The 25,934-nt window shown below is 39.5% G+C and overlaps 1 protein-coding gene across 1 annotated transcript; it reads left to right on the forward strand.

The window, feature by feature from the left end:
* Positions 1-202: 202 nt before the first annotated feature.
* On the forward strand, positions 203-24,297 carry si:ch211-106n13.3 (vWFA and Collagen domain-containing protein). Its single transcript, XM_062988091.1, is given in 28 exon segments — positions 203-305; positions 542-1,105; positions 1,522-1,687; positions 2,269-2,494; positions 2,595-2,768; positions 3,176-3,253; positions 3,342-3,353; positions 3,466-3,549; positions 3,632-3,685; positions 3,822-3,875; positions 3,958-4,011; positions 4,335-4,379; positions 5,031-5,132; positions 5,584-5,637; positions 9,900-9,953; positions 12,980-13,024; positions 13,180-13,233; positions 14,706-14,759; positions 14,849-14,902; positions 15,594-15,665; positions 15,975-16,010; positions 19,054-19,098; positions 19,655-19,687; positions 19,937-20,083; positions 21,941-21,995; positions 22,721-22,912; positions 23,023-23,100; positions 23,192-24,297. Coding segments are annotated over 28 exon segments (2,880 nt in total). The 3' UTR covers positions 23,383-24,297.
* Positions 24,298-25,934: the final 1,637 nt, after the last annotated feature.

Below are 25,934 nucleotides of genomic sequence, written 5' to 3' on the forward strand. Positions count from 1 at the left end.
CATGGGTGACACTTCTTTTCCAAGTGTAACTTTTGATCTAAATCTGTAACTGAAATAAATAGGTGACTAGAGTAATGACACTGGATTCTTAATGGGTTTCAGAAGGACCCATGAACCCTCAAATGCTGTCTTTATTGTACATACCATTGTCATTACATCTGACGAATAAATAATACTGCTTGCCTGTCTGTTGCCAGGTTTGATGCCCTGTTGACCTATAATGAGGAAATGGAATTTAGGATCATTAATTGTCTGTCTGTTCCTGACCCACACTCAAGGACATGATCCTGAGGACAGTCAAGCTGGTTTGTTTCTTTGTCTTCCTTTGAACCATTTTATTTATTTATTTTAAGAACCATTGTAATGTTGTCTTAATAATTTACATTCTGTTTAACTTTTGCATTGCTGCTACAATGTTTGTACAATGTTGGAATTGTTATTCCGATTATGTTTGCATGATATATTGCATGCCAAGAATTTCTCAGAAAACCAATTGCACTGTACATATAGACCTGTGGACAAAGGCTTTCTGGACTTGCAGGTTGTAGCACCACTGCGAACGACTTGGTGTACATTCTTGATGGCTCTTCGAGTCTGGGCCTTGAGGACTTCAACACGGCCAAGCGTTGGCTGGTGAACATCACCAGCAGCTTCGATGTAAGCTCCAGACATACTCAGGTGGCTGTCATCCAGTACAGCGACACACCACGCCTGGAGATCCCTCTGGGAAAGCACCAGGACACTCAAGAGCTTCTGCATGACATCTCTGCCATCACTTACCTGGGGGGCAAAACCCAGACAGGACGAGCCATTAAATTTGCCACCGACCATGTGTTCTCGGCGCTCAACCACACCACAAAGACCAGCAGGAACCGCATTGCTGTTGTTCTGACAGATGGCCGGTCGCAGGATGACGTGGTCGATGCTGCAATCGAGGCCAAAGCCCAGAACATCGTCCTGTTTGCCGTTGGTGTGGGGAACGAGATCACCAACGTTGAGCTGGAGTCCCTGGCCAATAGACCTTCTTCCACTTACGTGCTGCACGTGGAGGACTACACCTCCATTGGGAATATAAGAGATATGATGGAGCAGAAGCTCTGTGAGGGTGAGTTGAGTCTTCCAAAAAGTGGATTTTCCTGGCTGTGTAATCCCAAGGCTGGGCTCCTGTGCATGATTTGTGAAAGATGGTAGGCCTCTTTAGGGCTACATGATATTTAGGCTGGTGTGTTTGGATGAGAAGGAGGATAAAAGACTGTCAAGCTCCTTACCACTGCGATGCGCTCCTTGACACATAGTCTCTACTCGTACCGAATGCCTTAATTACCTCAATATCTTCAATTTAATTCAACAAACATGAGAAAAGTGATGCAAAAAGCACATTTTAATTCTCCTCAACAATCTGCATGTTCTGTCATTTTCTTAGGTCATATATAACAATGACTCTGTAATATTTCAGTCTGAAATGTATCAAAAGGTCACCTCAGATCTGTAGAATGATGTGTTTCGTGGTGTTTTCCACAGAGTCTGTGTGTCCTCTGAGGATCCCCGGTACTGTGAATGGACAGAAAGGCTTTGACCTGATGACTCTAATGGGGATTGAGAGAGAGGCCAAAAAGGTCCAAGGATCCCTCATATCAGAGGGTGCTTACCTCCTAAACCCTCGACTGAACTTCACTCGCAACACCAGGTAATCATCTTTAATGCAATAAATACAGGGTTGGCACACCGCAGGTTATGTTGATGCCTCAAAAGTTCAGGTTCTAGGCTTCAACCATGAGCTTTGGTTTATGTTCCATGATGAGTTCATGTTCTAGTGTCAATGAGGTTACTCCGGTTTTCTCCCACCTCCCAAAACATGCATGTATTTTAGGATCCCTTTATTATTTTGAGGTGTGGCTATGAAGGAAACACATTGGGGCTGTACAGGCTGTATTTTAGGTCTAAAAGCATCGACTATAGCTATCGGTCATAACATTAGAAATATTTTTTTAATTGTATTATTTGTAATTATTCTTATATTTAAGAGCAGCATGGTGTATTAATGTTTGTAGAGTCTCAGCATCATTGGTCCTAAAGACCTGGGTTTGATCCTTGTTTCTATTTGATCTCTCTGCCCTACATATATGTACATATAAGTGTATGTTTCTCTTCTATGTATTGCCACCCTGTTTAGGGTGCCTTGTATTCAGTGTTTCAGGGTGGCACTGGACCTACAGCAACCCTAAACAATATAAAGCAGTTAACAGTTTGATGGGTTTTTTCCTACAGAGACATCTTTTCACAAGGCCTTCCTCCATCGTATGTGTTTGTGGCCACATTCCGGTTAAAGAACCCAGCTCATCGGATGAAGTTTGACCTCTGGAGGGTGCTCTCTCAAGACGGAGTCAGGCAGGTCGCTGTGACCTTTAACGGTGCCGACAAGTCAGTTATTTTCACCACTACTGGCTCAATAAAGAAGGAACAGACCACCATATTCAACGATCGAGGCATTAAGGTCTGTCAGGACTTCAGTATTTTTGATCTGATGGCTTCTCTTGTGTTTGCTTCCTTGTTTGCTGATTCTTTACTCTTGTTTCTGTTTGCTTTCTCTGAAGAGGCTCTTTGACACCGATTGGCACCAGATAAAGCTGTTGGTTAGGCCAAAACGGGTCACCTGCTTTGTAGATGATGTATATGTGGAGGAGCAGCTCTTGGACCCAGCGGTTCCCATTTACATAAACGGCAAGACGCAGGTGGCTAAAAAAGTCAACATAGAAAGCACCGCACCAGTAAGTCTCTTTATTAGTAATGACTGTGTATTATTGCAATCACTTTTAGATAGCCACGTGTCTCTATGTTAGCCCAGCATTCATGTCAAGTGATATAGACAGGTAATAATATAATTACTGAGTGAAAAGAAGGTCTGGAGTGAAGGATTAAAGCAGTAGAGGCCGAAATATGAATGAGATAATCAAGTAATTGGATTCGGCTAGACTGGGATATTCCGCTAGCACACTGTGCCGAGGCGTCATACTTTTAATGAGTATAGACAAAAAAGAATAATGGCACGCTCTTGTGACCAGTCCAGTTCTCTATTGTGTTTGTATATGGTTTAATTGAAGTAATTTTTGTTTGTTTTTTTGCAGTTTTTTTGCAGTCATGTAGTATTATAATTGCTTTTTTATCTCCTGTCCAGATTGTCCTGCAGAAGCTGCGTCTTTACTGCGATCCTCAGCAGAGCGAGCGAGAGACTGCGTGTGAGATCTACTCTGTGGTAAGATCTCGCTCATTGTTTATCTCCAACTTCCATCACCAACAATTTCCTTCGCTTTGTAACTTCTCCTTATTTCTCGTTTTGACAGGAGGATGACAGGGTGAGTCTCCAGTCTGTGTATGGGCTTTAAAAATGTCTGCTTGAATTCAGTGTTTGACTTTATGGTCTTATGTGGTGTGTCTTCTGATTTGTTTTTAATCCTGCTTGTGTAGTGTCCTGCTGATCGTTCTCTTGCTGTGGAGGGCTGTGAGTGCCCTAGTGGTAAACCTGGTCCACCAGGGCTTCCCGGACCCATGGTGAGTCCTTTTTGTAACAGGTAAACAATGTCATTAAATATGTGCTCTGCAAAAATATTTAACTTTTATCTGAACTAAACAGGGCTTTAGGGGAGAAAAGGGGCGAGAAGGACCACCCGGCCCCGATGGGAAACCAGTAAGTAAATAATCTATTTCTGTAAAGCAAATGTAAATACAAACTGTCCGTCGTATTAATATCGTAAAGCTGTGTTGATTTTTAGAGAGAGTTTACTAAGATGTGGATGTTGCTTACCTGGCATTTTCTTGTTTAGGGAAAGCCGGGACCACTCGGACCACCCGGACAGCCTGGAAGTCATGGAGAGAAAGTGAGAGACACAATCCAAAAACACAACATGCTAAATAAACAGACAAGATCTTTAATGCCATGATTATGGTCTCTATTCACAGGGTGAACCAGGTCAACCAGGACAAAAGGGGGAGAGAGGACTGGCTGGTCCCAAAGTAAGTAATGCAATCATTATTTAGAGTTACACCTTGTACACAGTGCTGTTTTCTGTCTGATCGAGGTGCTGACACAGGTAGTAGAGGAATGCCGTGAGCATAGCATGGTCCACTAAATTGAAAGAAATTGGTAGGGAAGCTGCACACGTGCTAGTCTGCATCTCTCCTCGGCCAGCATGGGTGTCATGAATGTGAGGTTGCACATGCATCAGGGAACTAGCATGTCCAAATTGGAGGACTATAACTTTAATAATTATTGTACACCATGTTATATGTTGTTTGATTTGCATGCATAAAGCTGATGTCTGTGTTTTTCCTTATAGGGCGATATGGGAATGCCAGGGCCTCCGGGACCACCAGGACCAACAGTGAGGCAAATCTTTTACTTTTTAGAAAATGTCCCTAATTATACACAGTAAAGGGAAATAAGCATTTAATCACTTTATGTATTATACACTATGTGCCCAAAGGAATTTGGACACCTAACTATGAGTTTGTCTGACATCCTATATAAAAAACAAATGGTATTAAACCAGAGTGACCATTATGTCATCTTTTCAGCTACAACAGCCACCACTCTTTTGAGAAGGCTTCTTACAAGAGTTTGAAGTATATTGGTGTATGGGAATTTGTGCCTTTTCAGTCAAAATATGACTGCATGTGTATGGCTGGGCATTGATGTTGGTCAAGAAAGCTTCAACTAATGTTCCAGTTCATTCCAGAGCTGTCAGTGAGCGCTGGAACATGAAAAGGGCCTATGTTAATATGTTGCTGAAAAGTTGGAAGCAAATCATGTCCATTACATAACTGATTTATTACACTTGTTGGCTGAAAAGCATCAATTCAAAAATTAGAAGTAGTGTCCCAATACTTTTGTCCATATAGTGTACTTTCAGCTCATACTCTCTCTTCAAATTTATACGTCATGTCTTTTAACTTTGTAGTTATGAACAAAAAGGACGTATAGAAGAATTAATACAGATTTTGAAGTGAGGTCTAAATAATTACTGCTCTCCTAGGGTCCAGAACTCTCTACATGGAATGATTATAATGTTGAAGCAAGCAAGGGAATTCAGAGACAAACATGGGACACTGAAGCTCTAGGAAAACCTGGACCGCAGGTGAGACGCCTTCATCTTTTTTCCAATCTAGTTGAAAACAGTTACCTAATTGTATCTTTCCTCCACTACTACATATCCTACAATGACCAAGGAGAGCTATACACACACACACACACATTCAGACACTTGTGCACTTGCAAATCGCATCTTTTCACCTGCCAGAGACAGTGGGCAGTCATGCACTGCTCTCCATTATTCACTATTATTCACCTCTCTGTGCCAACAGCCCAAACTAGCCATGCCTTTGTCCGTCCTTCCTGAAACCCTGCCAATCCTGTCTGTGTAGGCGCCTGTGCTGTCAATAGCACAGCTCAGATTTGAACTCGGATCTCGAGCACCTTCAAAGATATTTATAAGAAAATTAAACAAAGCGATGTTATTATGTTTGTACAATGTGTAAGAAAGGCAACTGTCATTAAATGGTGTCATTAAAAAGATGTTTGTTTCACAGGGGGAACCTGGGATTCCTGGAAATGATGGCCTGCCCGGACTACCTGGACCAAAGGTACGTCTGATTACAGGCTGTTCTTCATGATTGTAATTATTATATTAGAGCTAAAACAAAATGCTAAGCACTTTCCTGGATAATTTAAAGTGTGACCAGTAGCAAGGGAGTCTGCCATGTTTTCATTTGTGAGCTGTAAAGGATGTTGTGAAGTGAAGGCTTTTGTTCAAATTATCTTAACAATTCTGTTTCACTGTGTTCTTCAGTTCTTCAATTTGCACCTTATTTATAATAGTAAAAACAAGGAACATTTGACCAGTGCAAGATAAAAAAAAAAATCAGTGGGTTTATGTTTTATTAGATTTTTTTTTTATATGAAGAGTCGGGGTTGTCAAAGTTACTGACTGTCATATGGGAATTATTTTAACTACTCTATATCTAAATAAAGAAGGTGTCGTGTCAAAAATATGAAAAGTAAATGACACAGTTAGAGTAAACGATCAGACCAAATTGGAAACGGGTGGTGGTCCATGCATTAAGACCAGAATAAAGAAGTCGACCCTCTAAAATTATGCACGCGTGTAAAAATAAGTGTGTCAACTGAGCCTGATCGTCGGACTAGGCGGGTGTTTCAAAATCATAACAAACAGGGCATGAATGATGATCTGTATAAGTAGCTCTTTTATGTGGCGTCCTTCGCCCGGATCTATTTTCAGTTCTGTGATTCTGTGATGAGCAGAACTCCCTCCAGCCCTCTGAGTCAGAGAACCTTCCCATTTTGGCATCCACTCCCACCTCTGAAACCCCAGGTCTGTGCTTCACGCTCCCCGTCCCCACATTTCTGGCTGCAGCTGGGTGATTAGCTAAACCTGGCACAGTTTGATGTGGCATGGTTGATAAAAGATGCTCGGCCCGGGCTAGGTTTCCCGGGGCCCAGCTGGCAGGGCCGTCACTGTGGAAAAGCGCCGTGTTCTAATCACAGGCTTCGGGAGCATATGCTTGCGGCCTGTAAAACCAACCGCTCTGCTCTCAGAAGCCTGATCCTGCGCCTGTATGTTCTCGTCCTGATGTTTATGTTAAGGAGAAATGAAAGGTTTTGCGATATAGTATGTAGAGAAATGTAACAAGCTTCTGTGCATAAAAATACTTCTGAAAATGCACACGAGACCCGAGATAAGGTGCAGTCTTGTAAAAACAATGTAATTGGTGCTGTGGAGAGAGCTTGTGGAAATGATTTGAGAGGGAAGGGGACAGGATGCAATTACTCTGTGTTGTTCTTGAAGAATACCACGTGCTTTGTGTGAGGTCTCCGACCATCAAAGCTTTAAGAGCATCACAAGCTCACAGCTTTATTTTATAGCTAATTAACAGGGTGATACGCGACACTGTCTACAGCACAAGTGTGCAAAAGATGCATAAGAATAATTGTAAGCATTATTGAGCATTGTTGAAAACAAGCGCTGGATGTTTGGTCATGAGGCCTGGCTGGAACTTAGGCTGGAGTTCCAGTAGGTTCTGGTCAGTCAGGGCTCTGTGATGCCCAGCCTGGCTAAAACAGGAAAGCACGTTCTCCAGTATGCTTCCAAAATAATATGGTGTTCTGTATTATCAGTTTATCTTGGCCAAAGTTACGGTGGGTCCAGTGGCACCCAGAAAAACTGGTCTAAAATGCAGGAACATGCTTTTGACGGGGTGCCAATTCATTGCAGGACGATACACATATTGTGTGTATCGTTGTAGCCTAGTGGTTAAGATACTGGGCTAGTAATCAAAAGGTTGTTGGTTCCAGCTCCACCACTTGAGCATGGCCCTTAATTCTCAGTTGCTTAGACAGTATACTGTCACTCAAGTCACCAAGTCACGTTGGATAAAAAGCGTCTGCTAAATGCCGAAAATGTAAACATTTTTGAGAACTGGAAGGCAACTGCAGTACCTGGAGATAATCCACGTGGGCATGGGTTGAACATACCCAGGTCTTCATGACCCATGCTGCTGCACAGCCCACTCTCTCTACCAGCTGCGCCACTGTGCCGCCCCTGAACTATAATACTATACTATATATTATCAAAATTATTAGGTAGTTATTTATAGATCATTTTGGGACTAGGGTGTGTAGCCCCCTCTAATAGCACTTCCAGATCTTGTGTGTTGTGGTTTCTTTCTGTTCTACCTTCAGTTCATCTGCACTTATTTCTAAACCACCCCTCAGAAAGGAAACTTAATCCAGCAGTAGCACTTGTTACTCCAAAACGATTTATTTATTTACTTATTTTAAAGTGCGCGTTTATGCCTAGCGTCTTACATAACGCCTTGCACGCACACGTAGCCCAAAATACCGGCGCTATTTTAAAAGAAAATGACCACAGGCCTCCGTCTCTTTAAAGGAGGGTCCTTCAGAACGGTTTCAGTGTGAATGTGGCTTGTAATTTGGCGCTCGGGGAAAGTGAGCGAAATGGAGGATCTTACAGATATCTGTGTGCCCGGCTCTCATGGGCGTAGAATATTTCTGTATCTAAATAACAGGCTGCCTTTAAGTCCAATTACAGCGTGTGCGTGCTGTCCTCGTACATGTTGTTTTTCAGAGACATTTTTGCTTTTATATATATATATATATATATATATATATATATATATATATATATATATATATATATATATATATATACATGTGGAAATGTACCGTATGTGCCAGCTTTTCATGTTGAACTGTAATTACATGTGAGTGAATGATAAAGTATGTAAGTGTTTTACAGTGGTCTGAGTTCTTTATCAGGAAGACATTTGGCAGGTAAGGCTGTATAGGGGGCCTCATAGGGGCCTGGTGTGGTTAAGGGGCCCGGTGCTTTGCCTTTTTCTAAAAATGAGCCCAGCCCTGGATTTGAACCCACAGAACTCGGGCACAGCTGTTACCATCAGGGTGGTACTTTACGCCACACCAGCTCACTTCTGTAAACCATCACTGGGCCTAGTGGTTAAGGTACCAAGGTACCACCTGATTAGTGATCAGAAGGTCACTGGTTCAAGCCCCATCACTGCCAGGTTGCTTCTGTTGGCCCTTGAGCAAGGCCCTTAACCCTCAATTGCTTAGACTGTATACTGTAACTGTAATGTAAGTCGCTTTGGATAATGGTTTGCGCTAAATGCCAAAAATGTAAATCACTGTCACTGTTTTTTTTTGCACAATACAGCAGCCAAGCCACTGGGGAGGAGGGGGGCACATATCAGTGCACTCACAATGCCGGTCCCAAGCCCGGATAAATAGGATGGTTAAAAAATTTTCAAATATCAAATATGCAAAAAAAACGATCTGCCATGACGCCCCCTGAAAGGGGAGCAGCCAAAAGATATGATGCACGATCAGAAACACAAAATGCTCTACACATCTATTCCTGGAACTACACACACTAGACAAACTTACAAGATAAAATTAATTTAATCTACAGGCCATGCAAAATAAAACAAAACTAAATTACTAATGAAAACTGAAAGCAACACAACGATCAACACACTCAAAATGAAACCATAGACCTAATGACATTTAATAGACATCACATGAGCTTGTGATCAGTAATTTACACCATGTTAAGCTTCCTCTTCTGATTTTTTGCAATAATTCAGAACCCTGCTCACAGCCTCATTGGGACACAGTACTTCAACATCATAACCAGTCGAGTTGCCACTGTGCGCTGTGGTCAGACCTCTCAGGCCACAACCAGCACTTGTCCTCCTAAATGTTTAAAGCTATGACAACCTTGCCTCGACTCCCCTGCAGGTTCTTATTTACTAAATGACAGGGTGTGCTGCCGCTGTGTTTATGAGAAGTCTCGGGAAGGTTGCAGGACGGTTGCTGGAAGGTTGTGCACTTCAAACATGACATGTGCATGTGGTGAACCTCATAAAGAGCTGCTCTTTCTGTAGAGCTTTACTGGTGAATGTGATACCCGTCGGTTGTGGTGTGTGTGGTTGCTACCAGAGCAGCGTGCAGTTCCTCAACGTCTGAGTCTGATTAGCGCGTCAGATCTCGATCTATAAAAACGACATGTTGGATCAGAAGCTGACACGATAGGAATAAAATAATTGTTATTCATAAAGATTAGAGATGATTTCTGTTCATTAAGTAGTTAGGAATGATTAACAGTTGCACAGGTTACAGAAATGATGTTAAATGTGGATCTACAGATATAATTTCTGTAGTGCATTAGAATGTAGAACTGTAAAATCTGATTATTGATTATGTTCATCTCAAATAATTACTATAAGTATGTGATTATGTAAAGACAGTGTCAGACTTTATACATTCTGTTCATGTCTGTTTGCTGCAGGGTGAAAAGGGGAATCATGGTGAACCTGGAGCTGATGGAGGGAACGGGATGCCTGTAAGTTAACACAGAACTGTGTTTTATCAATATTAATATCTTAATAACATCTTAAGAGGCGCTCGCATGGCACAGCGGAAAATCATGCAAGCTCACAACCGCTGATCGAGACCTGGGGTTCGAAGCTCATCAGTGCTATCTGCTGGTCTGGTGTATTCATAGACATGATTACTGTTTGAGATAGGGTTGGCCAAACAGCCAAGCCCAAATTAAATAAAGAAGGTTGTGCCAAGGAGGGCAGCCAGTTAAAAAGACTGTACCAATTCAGGTATGCTGGCCAGAAGGATGTGGTGACCCCTAAAACCCCCCAGACCACTGATGCAGCACATGAAACCATATAAAAACAGGAAATAGTCATTTTTGCTGTTTTTTAGAGGTCGGTGCAGCAAAGTAGTTCTGCTATTGGTCAATGATCAAAGTTAAAATTTAACCGTAAGCCTAAGTATTACCTGCAAAATGTATTTACCCTGGAAGTGTGATGGAAACCTTTCAGCTTTCATATCTATTTATATTAAATCCATGCTCCAAATGTCTGTACGACCACTGATTTATAATGAAACACTTTTTTTTTTAGCCAGATTGAAACTTTAGTGCCTAGTAATCTCACAAACTGTCAAAGCCAATCAGTCAGCTCAGGTTAGTTTTGACTGCTACTGCATACAGCGCCTTGAAACAGTATTTATCCCATCAACTATAATTGCATTTTATTATCCCAGATGTTATCTAAAGTGAGGGGTTTTTAGCTGATCTGTGAGCCAGCAGTGTCAAACATAAAGAAAGTAGTTTTAGCACTCGTTACTCCAACTGTAAGAGTAACTGTTGTGTAAGAAGTTTGTGGATGAGCTGCTGTCTGTGAGGTCTGTCAATATAGTAGAGACTATCCAAAATGAAGTCAGGGTTGCTTTCCAAACACGACTGTACCCCTTTAATTAAATTAAATGAAATGTGATGGCTAATCAGTGAAATTTTAAACAGAGCGTAGCTTTATAAAGGCGTAAACCAAACTGGTGGTTCAGGCCAAAACTAAACTAGCTGTCGTATAAGAAAGATTTAACATCACTGATCTATCCAAGAGGCTACTGGCACGTCTTAATGAAAAATGAAACAGGACGTCAAAGCGACTCGCGGTCGTGTCACTTCCAAGCAGACAGAAGCTTTTATGCAGTGGTTTCACTATGCAGTAAATGCACAGCTTTAAATACTCCAAGCTGGCATTTGCAATTTGCTTGTTCTGGCAGCAGACTCTCTCCGAGACGTTCTGGCTGGAGAAAAAAATGTTGATGTGGCCTGCTTGTAGGAAAATCATATGTGGAATCTCTTGGGTAACTTTGCCTGGTTTATGTCACATGTATGAGTGTCTATTCTGAGTCTTTGTGATTAATTTAGCGGTTAATACCGGCCCTCTACTCTGAGTCTGTGGTGAACCTCTGGATGTGCTTCTTTTTCCTGTGGAAATCAGGTGGTGATAAACGTTTCCAGAAACTGATTCTGGAGAAAACGTGTCCACCTCAGGTCACCAAGTCCATTAGTGACTTGGCAATTTGTGTTCTTGGCAAAAAAGGTCGAATATATTGTCCACACATGTATGGTTGCAAGAATAAGTTTGTGAAGCCTTCATTAAATTACATTTAAATATGTATACGTAAATAAAATTTTATATATGTATACGTAAAGAATTATAATAATTCCTAAACAAATATTAGCTGTACTTAGCTCTGGGCTAACAGTTTCTCTAAGGCAGGTGTTTAAATGAATGAGTTGATGATAGTGAACTTAAACAATCCAGATATTGATTTAATGATCATTTTTAATTATTTGATTTTAATGCATTACCCAAGTCTGACTGCTCTGACGTTTTCTTGTTAATTTATTTTATTAATTTCCTTTCCCATAATGTTTTTAGCTGTCCAGGCCCTAAGGCAATATAGCATATTTAAATGCTGCATGATGCTTCCTCCACCATGCCTCACAGTTAAAAAGAAGTTTTGGTATTAGAATGCTTCTTGTTAGAGGTTCACATCACTGTTATTTTCCACACATCACAACAGAGCTGAGTGTTCTTGATTTGTAGACAGTTTGTCATTTTTTGGATTAATAAACACCCAGGTCTTTAGAAATGCTTTTGATCTTCAACCGATGCTTCTAATTTTAACTCATGTCTTGAAGAAGTGTCAAGAAATAAAATAGCTCACAGGTTCACATCGTTTTTCTAGCTTGTATGTAAATGTTCAAATAGTCGTACAGTTATTATGTAATCTAAGCAACAGCACAGCTTTTAAACACTTTTTATGCAACTGCATACTCACCCCCACTTCACAGAGATCCACTAGCGATTTACTCAAACGCTGCTTGATTATTAAAAGCTCTGTCACTTGTTCACTTCAGATCTCGCTCGGGTGGCGCTTCCTGTTTACACCAAACCAACCTGGTTCGTTTGTAGGACAAATCTTCAGGATCTGAGTGTTCTGCTGATTTGGGTGGAGGAGCAAATGTGGCATAAACAGCTAAATAAACGTGGCACATTTTATCTTTGATCAGCACTTTGGTGTGTATAAGCTTCATTTGCTAGTAAATTAAATAAATAACAAGCTTCTGTACAAACTAAACGCCCAGAAAACATTTTCATTTGGTCATGAGAAGTTGAGTGTGAGGTCTTACTCTAGTAGTTAACACACAGGCACATAAATGACGTTTTAATTAAGCAGACACACGAACCAAGGGGTAAAATAATAGCAGTTTATTAAAATTAAGTTATCACTTAGCTAGTCAGCATACCAGTGTGACCATGTCAAAGGCTGTGGTCATTTTTGGTCAGTGAGGGTGTTGTGTGGCAGGCAGGGAAATTGAGCATTTATTCAGAGCTGATGTCCCACAAGTCCTACCTAATCCTGGTACTTGTGTGACGTGATGGACTATCTGCTTTGTACTTTTTACCTATACAATACCCCTTGGTCAATTCTCATTGATAGCACTAAGTAGCCCTTGCTTGTGTTTATTGATTCTCTTCAATGTCCCCTGTATTTTAGGGTATCAGAGGTCTTCCAGGTGAAAGAGGGCCTGTTGGACCTCAGGTGAGAGTTTGCTAAAGCATCGTAACACCAATGACACTCCATATTTTTGCCTGCTGGAACAAGAATGATAAATCTAGTGATTTATCTAAATCTAGTGATTATCTCAGTGTTGGTGTTTTTAAAAGCAATATTTATCAAGTCTGAATGTGTAACAGGGTGAAAGAGGTTTGTCTGGGCCACAAGGTTCTGCTGGAACAAAAGGACCTCAGGTATGTAAAACACAGAACAGAGAGTAATACAAATGTTTTATTTATTTATACTGTATTATGCTAGCGGTGATAAGTATTATGTTTGCTAGTTCAGGCTGTTAGGAGATCGGCTATGTACTGTACTGTGTATTCCTAATGCTAAGCTGCTGCCATCTGCTGGTGTGTTGTAGTTGTAGTTGTAATGCAGTTTAACTGGTAACTGGTTGTGTATTTAAATCTATTTGCAAATTTGTGTGAAAATAAATTAGTTTATCTATGTAGTTATTTACATAGAACACAGTTATTAGAACAAATTTCTTGTTAAATTCAGCAAAATAACACTAATAGTGCTTTAACCTACGCAGACGTTTCCTGCAGAGGATGTGGTAACGTATTCACAAGTAATGGGGGTGTTTGAGCTTATGCATCAGACTGTATTAAGCAAACCTTCCCTTCAAAAAATTCCCTTCATACTAGTCATTACACAGTTCTGCCAAGACAACCGCAACCTTGACCTGATTCGAGTGCATGGTAAAAAAAGAGGTGATGATACTTTTATTATAAAAATTATATATAAAGAAAAATAAAGGGTCTGCAACCGCAGACTTTAATAATTGTCTATTATATCACATATATTACACATCTTTATTATATTTATTAAATACAAGTATTGTACAGTAGTACCTACTTAATATTTTTTTCTATTGTACCTGGAGCTGCTGAAATATCTATCTATCTATCTATCTATCTATCTATCTATCTATCTATCTATCTATCTATCTATCTATCTATCTATCTATCTATCTATCTATCTATCCATCCATCCATCCATCCATCCATCCATCCATCCATCCATCCATCCATCCATCCATCCATCTATCCATCCATCCATCTTTTGTAGTTTGTGGAACACCAGGATAAAATTCACCCTCCTTCCACGTTCACCCCAGTCAGCATATTTAAACATTAAACCTCTGGGGTGAAGTTCTGGGGTGTAGCCTGAGAAGTAGATTTCCATCCTTTTTTGTTTTTGTTAAAAAGCTGACTATACATCATATGGGATTTGTACAGCAGATTTCCATAAAGGATCTAACATGATTTTGAGGAAAAGAGTGACTGTTTTAAAATAATGACATAGTTATATAATGTATAATAAATCACATGATGCTTTGACTAATAGAGCAAACGTTGACTGGGCTGGACATCTACATGAGTTAAATATACATTAAGTAAATGTTTTTGAATTATTATTATTAAACCCGTTATTTTATGCAAAAATAAAAAGTAAGAGAAGCTTATCAGAAGGTATATCCTGTTTTTCAGAATCAGTATCTCTCAGCATCTCTATATAACTTCCTGCGAATTGTCAAAACATTCATTATGGGGTATATCTGAATGACTAGACGCTATAATATTTTACTACATATATTATAAATTGTGTATTTGACACAACAGGATTGATTGAGCATATCTAATAAATGACTTCATTTCAGGGACCCCCAGGTCCGGTTGGCCCGCCCGGCCTAGAAGGTCCGATTGGTCCAAAGGTAACTGATGCATAAATGTTAATGTTTATATGTCTATACATTTGATCAGAGTTTTGGTGTGATTGTAGTAAATGTCTTCTGTATGTCAGGGGAACCCCGGGAGTCCAGGGCAGAACGGCCCCCCAGGCATACCCGGCTCTAAAGTGAGTACATTTTTTTTTTCCCTCACAAAAGGTGTGAAAACTAAAACCCCTGAACAAAAGACTTCGGAAAAAGCAGATCATCCTGCCCTGCTGTAGAACCTAGAGTTTATTTTACCCTGATCTCTTCTGGCCTGGAGCACTGAAATAGATACAGACTGTAAAACTGCAGCTATGGAAGCGCTGGTATGTTTAATGTAGGCTATAAATGTAGAAGTTGACAGATTGACTATATATTTTTCGTTTTCTTTTGACTGCTCCTGCATACCTGCACATTTTTTACGCCGGATACCCTTCCTGATGCAGCTCTTCTTATTTTCATCTGAACTTGGGACGAGCACTAAGAGCTCACTGACTTTTTTCTCCCATTATTAGTATGACATATTATGCCATATAGAAAAGACAATTCATCCATGCTTTTTTAGGATGAAAGAAATTGATTTTCTGCAAATTTAACAACACCAAAATGTTTTTGCAGTTCATCTGGTCCTTCAAGCATTTTTGCACACCTATTGCTTTTAACTTTGATGCAACAGTTTGAATCAAGTGCAATTTCCTGTTCCAGCATGACTGTGCCTCTGTGCACCAAGCAATGCCCCTAAAGTTTGGTGTGGAACTCCAATGACCATCTTTACCCCTAACTGTACAACTTTAAGTTTAAATGCTTTTTCTTGTTGTTTTTGGTGTTTTCTAGGGATCACAGGGTGAACCAGGGATTCAGGGTCCTCCAGGTGATATGGGTCTGCCAGGTTTAAAGGGCCACAAGGTGAGACATTAGCTGTTTCGATTAACATGCTACGATAGAATAAAATGGATATCAGCCTTGGTTTGCTGGAATTAAAGAAATCTATTAGAATTGAAGTTGATTTAGCAGGTAAAGCACTACAAATAATGTTTAGTGTAATGTAGTGAATCACATACCATGTTTGTTTGGAATATTTTGTGGACATTACAAGGCTACTTATACATAATCAAATTACAAAATGTTGTCAAAATTAACCCAAGGTAAGAAAAATTTATATAATTGAGCTGAAAATCACTGCTGCACCTTCTAATTGTGTTTAACTCTTTGCAGGGTGAATCAGGAGAACCTGGTCCAAGAGGAAGTCAGGTACGACAGAGACTGATGAACTGTGACATTTATTTTCCTGCTCTGTGTGTGTGTGTGTGTGTGTGTGTGTGTGTGTGTGTGTGTGTGTGTGTGTGTGTGTGTTAGATGTAAGAGGAACTGCGCTGTAGTAACACGCTGTGCTTGATCAGCAGTTTCTGTTGTGATAAAAGAAACTAAATATACACACTCGGTTTCCATGTTATCACACACCTGCTGAATACATGCATTCCTTATTTTAGCTGATACAGCTAAAATAGAGAGAGATGGAGAGATGAGGATAAAAGAATGGATGGATGATGGATGGATGGATGAGGGTAATAAAATGGATGAGGATAAAGGAATGGATGAGGTTAAAAGAATGGATGGATGGATGAATGGATGGAGAGATGAGGGTAAAAGAATAGATGGATGGATGGATGGATGGATGAGGGTAATAAGATGGATGAGGATAAAGGAATGGATGAGGTTAAAAGAATGGATGCATGGATGAATGGATGGAGAGATGAGGGTAATAAGATGGATGGATGGATGGGTGGATGGATGGATGAGGATAATAGAACGGATGAGGATAAAGGAACGGATGGATGACGTGGATAGATAGAGAGATGAGGATAAAAGAATGGATGGATGATGTAGATAGATGGAGAGAAGGGAATAATAGAATTGAGGGATGGAGATAGATGGAAAGATGGGGATAAAAGAATGGACGAGAGGAATAAAAGAATGGAGGATGTAGATGGACACATGGATGTTAATAAAAGCTATGTGGGATTGATAGGAGGGGCTGATGGGTGAATGGATGGATGGAGAAATTTATGTTGTTGCATGGCTGAATAGGTTTGGATAGATGATGAATTAAACATAAATTAAATGATAAGACAGACAGAGACATGAATGGATAGATGGATGGATAGATGGATTAATGAATGTGGTTATATGTGGCTGGACAGATGGATGTTAATAAAAGATATGTGGGATTGATAGAAGGGGTTGATGGGCGAATGAATAGATGGATGAATGGATGGAGAAATGGATGTTGTTGGATGGGTTACTAAGTTTGGATAAATTGAATTGAACATGAACTGGATGATTAGACAGACAGATGGATGGATGAATATGTCAATATGTGGCTGGATAGATGGTGATGGATGGACAGACAGATGAATGTGGGTGGATGGATTTATTTGTGTAGATTATATGGATGTTAGGGATTAAATGATGCATTAACAGAGCTGGACAGACAGACAGATGAACACGGGTGGATGGATGGATGTGGACGAATGAGTGAAAAAAATAATTAAAAGAGAACGAGTGACAAACAAAAGGCAGGAGAAAGTCGTTTCCTCCCACCTAACATTTTAATCTGGTTAAAATCAGTGGAACCCAGTTCTCCATGTTGTTTGAAATGTTGTGGATGATTTGTGGATTATTTCTGTTAGTTTAGATTAGGCTGAATAGTTTGAAAAGGTTGTTGCTGTGCAGTCAGATTAAAAACACATAAAGAAAAGTACAAACTCTGCATGAATGCATGAAGACTTGACTCACACTTACAGTTTCTCTGAAATTCAGCACAGACAGGAACTTAATGTCACCTTTTAACCACAGTTCCTGCATGAATACACACACACACACACACACACACACACACACACACACAAGGGTAGTTGTTGCACTTGCTTTTAAAAGTGTGCAAATAAACAATGAGCATTCATTCTGCATTAATAGCATCGATTTAACAGAAAAATATTTGGTTAATCAAACATGTTTTGATGATGTTAGTTATATCAATTTAATATTGGGACACCTGACCATGAGCTTGTTGGACATCCCATTCCAAAACTATGAGCATTTAAATTGAATTGTTCCCTAGATTTATGTCTTTGGCAATTTGTCAGTCAGTAGAGTCAGTAAGGTCAGACACAGATGTTGGAAGAGAAGTTCTGGCTCGCAATCCAAGTTTAATTCATCCCAAAAGTGTTGAGTTGGATTAAGACCAGCACACAGCTTTCTTTGCACACAGCTAGTCAAACCATGTCTTTATATAGCTCGCTTTGTGCTCAGGGATTTAATCATGCTGACAGAGAAAGGGGGATTCCCCAAACTGTTACCACAGTATTAAAAGCTAAACCTTTTTTGGGTCCCTCAAAGTTTCTTCCTGTAATTTTAAGGGAGTTTTTCCTTGCCACTGTCACCCTCGGCTTGCTCAACAGGGGTATTTGGTCTGTTGGTCCTGGATTCTGTAAAGTTGCTTTGAGACGATGTCTATTGTATAAAGTGCTATATAAATAAATTTGACTTGACTTGACTTGATATCATTTTTGAGGGGTGTCCACATACTTTTTGCTATGTAGTGTATTTAATAGTGTAGTATATTGTGTATTTATGTAGTATAGTATATACAGTATGTATATAATAAAGAAATTCACTGTTATATAAGCAACACATTTTAAGGTGCTCAGCTGGCTCAGCAGTATAATAGACTAACCCACCACAGCTGAGATCTCGAGTATGAATTCCAGGCAGTGCTATCTTCCTTGCCAGACGTCCAGACAGGCATGGTTGCTTTAATGTGCTGATTTTAAGCTTTATTTATTTTTTTACACGTTTATGTTTATTGCATATTTAGACTCTTTTATCTAATTATGACTGAATACAAAAACAGCAGTGGTGAACCAGCAACCTTCTGATTACTAGACTAGCACCTTAACCTCTGCTAGCACCTACCTATTTATTTATTTTGCACCACAGCCCCTGAATCTCTGGCGATATCTATTTGCTGTGTGTCTGTATTTGATCCGGCATATTTTTATGACAGAATAAAGAACAAAAAAATCATTCATCAATCAATCACAGAATAAGAACAGTTGCAGAAATCATCATGTGTGTGTAAACATTAAAGTTCAGCTCTGGGTTTGAAGATCAAGCCTTTAGTCGACATAAATAAGTGTACACACACCCACACACACACACTTCCACTAATGCTGCTAATGACTACAAGTAGCAACAGAAAAGGTACTAAGACATTTTGTGCTTTTTGTTTTAGGGTGAGAAAGGCAGTGAAGGAACACCGGGGCTCCCTGGAAAGCCTGTATGTACCTCCAACAACACCTCACACCTTCAGTAGCTTAAAATTTTTAGATGCAATACTATTCATTTATGATTCTTTTACAAATGATGAAACATAAAACAGGAATAAAAAATGACTAACCGGCTACAAAAACCCTCTGCAAGCTGTAATATTTACTCAAGATTTAGTGTTACGATTACTTAATCGGTATAATGTCTCAACTTTCATACATTGCACGTATATAAATACTAAGAGGAAGTGTCTATAGTGAGCAATTTAGCATGTTGAGAAATGAACATAGCAGTGAACATTGATTAGAGCATCTAAAATGGTCCGGACGCTTCCAATACATTTATTTCTGAATGATAACAAAAATATTCACTGTTTTTTTATTTACAATAAACTAGAAATAAAATCATGCTAATTTATTCTTATGATGAACCAATGAAGGTGTTTTTAATTTGTGAATTCGTCCAGCCCTGTTTCTGCAAAAGAATGAATTCTACCCATCTGTGTACAAACTACGTAGCCTGATTAACTAAATCTGTCTTTTCTTTCTGTGCTGGGTTGTTTTCAGGGTGAGCCCGGGGTCCGGGGGAATAAAGGAGAGGTGTGTACATGGACTGGAACTTACACGCATACTTTCACAACTGTTTCCTGCTGATTCACAATCTGTGAGCTGTTTCAGTTCCTGACGACTGAAAGGCCACTCGCTCAGCTTTACATGTTTGTTCTAACCACACAGTTTTTTTCATGCTGTGTCCTGAAACCGTGTGGTTGTGAAATGGTTTTCTGTAAATGATCTGGTTTTTTAAAAATAATTTTCTTTGTTGATATTAGTTTATTGTCTTTTTTACAGAAAGGTATAGCTGGAGATCCAGGAATCAGAGGGCCTGATGGGAAAAAGGGAGAAATTGGTCCAGTCGGACCAGAAGGGCCTCGAGGTCCATCAGGCCGTGACGGATTGCCTGGACAGCCGGGGGTCCCGGGTTACCCAGGAAAACCAGTGAGTAATGCTCAAGAGGAAGAGAAAGAGCTGAAATGGGCTCTGAACCAAAAATAACCAACAAGCCAACAACGGCTAAAGTTAGTCACATGGTTTGTGGGTTTTATTGTTTTTTACAATCAAGGCTGTAGTGTGAAACAAAATAATATTTAGTACAGCAATCAACAACAATAAATTTAGCAGGAAACATCATTATGTTGATAAAAGAATCACAGAAATACAATACAGTGGTTCCTTGAAACTGGTGTCGAGTTTTAAGGTATTTTTTCCCATAAGGATGTTTGGGAAACCTATTAGTCGAACCGCATATTATTTAGGCTACTGTAAAATAATGGGGTTGTTTTTGACACTTATACACTGAAAATAACACAAATATAATATAAAAACACTGAAATACAATTAAAAACAGTTAAAAATCAATAAAAAATACAATAAAAGCTGCTCTTTACCTTTACTTCTTGATTGTTTCCTTATGCTTCGTAATTAGTGGAGAGAACTTATAAGCAGTAATAATTGGCGCTGAACAAAGCAGCAGTCGCACACACATTGAGTTTAAGAGAAACGCTGAGTTTAAGGGTACACATTTCTTGATGAAGGGTGTTGATTTTTTAAAGATTTGGAGTTTAGTGGACATTGAGTTACAAGGTACAACTATATAGACTTCCATCAAGCAACCATGTAAGATATGGGAAGGAAATGTGGTAATGATAAATAGGAATATGAGTTAATAAGCGGTAAAACACACGTTGAACACCAGAGCTGGGATCTCGAATACATCGTTTTCGAATCTTAGCTCTGCCTGCCGGCTGGGCTGAGCAGCCACATGAACAACAATTGGCTGTTGTTCAGATATGGGTGGGATGTTAAAAGCCGGACAGGGACTCTCTTATAACTGGTGCATAGAGACGGGAAATGAGTTCTGTCAGGGTGTGTCTCTATGTACACAGTGCTGATCCGCATTGCACTCGTCAAAGTGTAGGTGACAAAATGCATACGGCTGCTGCCCACATGTCGGTGGGGGCGTGGGTTAGCTTTGTTCTTCTCAATCAGAGCGGGGATCGGCATTGGTCGAGAGGAAGCATGACACAATCGGGTAATTGGACGCGCTAAAAGGGGGAAAATGCATAAACAAAAAATATATTTAAAAAAGAATATGATTTAATATACAACATCTATGCATTTTTAGAGCACAATTATTCAAAAATAATTGCAGTTCAGTCATCAGTTTGACCTGATGACCAACTCTAGGACGGTTCAAGGTTCTGCCAGGACTTATGATGCTTAATAATACAATTGAAAAGTAGTAAATGATGCCCAAGATTTGTCTCATTCAATGTTAATTCAATCCTATTTTTTTTGCCTTTTTGAATTTGGCTTTGTTTCTGTTTTGTGTCGTTCCATCACAATCACAGACCAACTTCTGCAAACAAACAAATGTGACCTTGCCGAGCATTGTGCAATTTTTTAAAAATTTAATGCTTTTAAACTATTGTCACATTGCTCTGTGTGGTGATTACAACATTCAAAAACCCACTTCTTGTGTCTGTGTGGGTTTATCTGAATATTCCAATTTCCTCCTAGACAAACATGTCTGAAGGTGTTTCGGCTATAGCACTTGTTCAGCCGGGTGTGTGAATAAAAGTGTTTGATGCCCTGTGATGCCTTTTCTCAGGCTACAGACCCACCACAACCATGATCAGGATTACTGAAGATGTATGAATACATTTTTGGTCAGTGTCAGGGATTTAGGCTCAACAGGCTCATGCAGATGCTATATGTTCTCTTTGAGGCTGTTACACCAGCACCCAGCTTTAGAAGCGCCAGTAACTGATCTGTAGTTTCTGATCTGTGTTTCAGGGAAAACCACCTTCAGAAGAACAACTGATGAAGATTTGTGCATCAGTACTGCAGAGTATGTTTTCCCATTATTCTATGTTTTTTTGTTGAACGGTTTAATAATCAATATCCAATAATAATAATCAATATTCACTTACATTTTAGTTTTGCACTGAATCTGACACTTAAAGGAGCCTCTAACACAAACTGAATGGGTGAGACACCGAGACACAATCGAATGCCCGAATGCCAATCAGCTGAATTTGTCCTACATTTCTAAACACTAGAAATCTAATAAAGAACCTAAATTTATCAAACTTTGGACATTTTAAAAACACGTTAGTATTTTGATTAAGTGTTTGTGACTCATTGTGTGTTTGTGCCACTAATCGTGCTATTGTCAAACCACAAAGAACTCAGGAAATCAGCCTAAACCATATAAACCCTATACACCTGACCTTCTCTGATCTGGTACATGTGTGATTGGCATTTTAGAACCATCGAAGGACTTTAGCCCTCATTTGCTAGCACTGTATTCAGTCACAACTGTAAGTTGCAGAACTCAATTGGACACTGTGTTTGGGGGTCTCTTAACACCACCGCTGAAATATGCGATCTACAGGACTGGTACGGACCATGTGTAAATGGGAGGGAGTCACATGGAGCCTAGAATGGCTCTCCATACTTTATACTCTGGCAGGTGAAAAGAAGTGGCCGCAGATTGCCCACATGTCGGAGGGGGCGTGTGGTAATCCGTCTCTCCTTGATCTGATCAGTTCATTTTTCATTCTTCCTCAACAGATCAGCTGCCACAGCTCCTTCAGGTCATGTCTCCCCGTGGCTGCCAGCAATGTGAGACCATCAAGGGACCTCCAGGTGATCCAGGCCCACCTGGATCCCAAGGCTCGACTGGAGCCCCAGGATATCCTGGAAGACCTGGAAGTCAGGGATACCAAGGACCAGCAGGAATGACGGGACCGGCAGGCCCAAAAGGTAATACAAAGAAAAAAGTAGATTTATTTGCTGAGGACGTCTTATCAAAACAACAACAACATCTTTGGTATTTCAATAGGTTGACCCATTTTACATTTTTTGATTTGCAGGTGAAACAGGACCAATGGGCATGAAAGGTGCCAAAGGAGAGGGTCACACTGGACCGCCAGGTCTGCCAGGCCCACCAGGTAAAGAGACAACTCATTTACCTCACCACTAGTTGCCCTGCAATACTGTTGCTTTACTATATCTATCACATCGTTATGTATTTGTGTCCAGGATTGCAGGGGACTCGTGGAGAGGATGGAGAGGGATATCAAGGACCCCCGGGGCCTACGGGTAAACCAGGCTCACCAGGCATCCCGGGTAAACGAGGCCCTCCAGGAGTTGCGGGTGTTTGTGATCCGTCTACCTGCTACATGGCCTACGGAGACCAGCAAGGTCACTTCAGCAAAGGGCCCAACTTTTAGTTCACTACCTTCCTCTACTGACTGTGGCTTTTAAGAGGCCTGTACTATCATATGGTGCTTTATATAGACTACATCCATGCTTCTGAGCCCAAAAGCTGTGTTCTAAATGACTTGTGTGCATTGGGTGTACAGAGCTGTTAGAAAGTGTACAAAGCTGGTTCTACTTGCTATTAACTGGACATCCTCATATGTTACAACTATACGTCCGCATGGTGTGATGCCAAGGTAAACAGCGTGTATGGTGTAACTATGAGACACTGTCATTGTTTTTAAAACTCCAAATTATTTAAGCGTATATAGATCTGTCAAAGTACTATGAATGGCCAAAAAGTATGTGGACACCTAAGCATACGATTGCTGGACATCCTGTTACACAATAATGGGTATTATTATGTAATTCTGACACTTTCAATACCAAGCAGCCTTCAGTCTTTGATTTTTGAGGCATAGATGTTGGACGAAAGGCCTGACTCTCAGTTGACATTCCAATTCATTCCAAACATGCTCTGTGAAGTTCAGGTCAGGGCTCACAACTGTTAGGAAATGGTGTGTAGCTAAAACACCTGAACACATCATTAGGATGGGTGTCCACATGTGTTTGGCCATATAGTGACCTATAGGATGTAAATTAGATCATCCTACGAAAAAATGCCCACATTCTAGACCACCTGAGTAAGTAAATAATAATATGATAGTGTATGATACAAAGTCACACTGTGCTACCTAAAACAGAGAAGCTATAGAGAAGCTAACAAAGCTTGTCTGCATGAATTTGATATCGCAGATGCATCCTAGAATGCAGCAAAATATTTTACTTTATATACAGACATAAAAAGCTAACTATGTTATTTAGAATTTATATAAATACATCATCATTTTTTATACTTTATTTTATCACACTTCTTGAGAGTATTAGACCTTGAAATACACAGTGTGTTCTCATACAGGACCTGCTATACTGTAGAATAATGGGATACTTGTCATAAATTTACACTTGGACACAAAAATGCAGATGTTGTCATTGATGCAAAATCAATAACTGAAATAACCAAGTAAACAAACTAACCCACAAGGTCTAGTTGTGTACTTCTGTCTAAGTAAGTTTAACACTGATTTAATGCTGTTTGTAATTACTTGTTAAACCTACTCGTATGCTTTAAGATATAATTTACATAATGTAGCAACAAAAAAGTTTAGTGCAGACCATATGGCCGCAGTTTGCCTTTTTTCTGTAAAAAGTTTTGCTTTTAAATGAGAAGTAGCTTTCACAGATTGTATTTCATTGTAAATAGACGTGTGTTGCACTGCTTTAGATCTACTACCTCTGTACTAAAACTAAACAATAGAGTCTTAACCAAGCTAACCAAGACTGTTTAAAATTTTCTTATTACAAAAGCTTGATCAATCTGAAATTTAAGAAAACCTTTAACAGAACAAGGCATATAACATTTCCTGACTTTACTATCAGATAGAAAACAAGACAAACAGAAGTATGCTTGGTGAGTTCCACTAATTACGTCATATTTGTAGGAGAACCTAACGGATCGGGGTCTCTTTTTTTTTTGTTTTAAGCTTTGATATTTGGTATTAGTTAGCAGTTTTAGTTAATCGAACATTTGGAACATACCCTTGCGTATCAGGTGGCGACTGTGACTGTAGCAACTGTGACCGAATAACGCTGCTGTGTGTCTCTGCTAATCATTACTGGGACCAAACGTTTAGAGTACATGCACAGAGAGAAATGACTAAACAGTAAACCTACATCTGAAACATTTATCGTGAGTGTTTTGTTCTCATGACCAACTTTTGCAGCAGTTTTTTTAAAGTGAAGAATAGATATCTGTTTATTAAAGTTAAACACTCCTATCCAAAAACAACAACAGACGCTACAATTAAACCTACCAGAACAGCAGTTTAGGATATTAACCTGAGAAGGTTTGTTTCTGTAACATGATATTGTGAACATCCCAGTATTTAACATTTCTGTTTTACACTAGAACTTCAGACCGCTGGTTTGTGTTAATATTCCCTCTGCTTTCTTAAACGTCTCAGATTGACTCATCTATGTCGTGATGGATCCACGTCCATGGTTCGTTGTGCTTGAGTAATATTTACAGGTTTGTGTGTGTACATTTGTGGACTACTACAGTTAATTTAATGGTTGTACACCTTTCTGGAATCTTTTTACAGTGTTTTTTATAGTATTAGCAGTTCAGACTGGATAAATTAGCAACATGTTCTATTTATAATCTTGTTTTGTTTAAATCGTATTTTGTGTGTTTTTTAAGAATGTCTTTTATTTCTACTGTGGTGTTTACACTTAAACAGAATTGATTTGTTTTATTAAATAAACCTTATTCTATGTTTGATTTTTGCTGATGTATTTTTTTCACACTTTACAATAAGGTTTGTAAAGTATATTAACTAAAAAAGAGCAAATCATTGAAACGCAGTGAATAATATAATAATAAAACTAATATAATAATGTTCGACAACATTACTATTAAATAAACAGGAGAAAATGTTTGTTCCACCAACAATGTTTGTTCCAC

Source organism: Trichomycterus rosablanca, chromosome 25 (assembly GCF_030014385.1).
Source record: "Trichomycterus rosablanca isolate fTriRos1 chromosome 25, fTriRos1.hap1, whole genome shotgun sequence".
NCBI classification, from domain to species: Eukaryota; Metazoa; Chordata; class Actinopteri; order Siluriformes; family Trichomycteridae; genus Trichomycterus; species Trichomycterus rosablanca.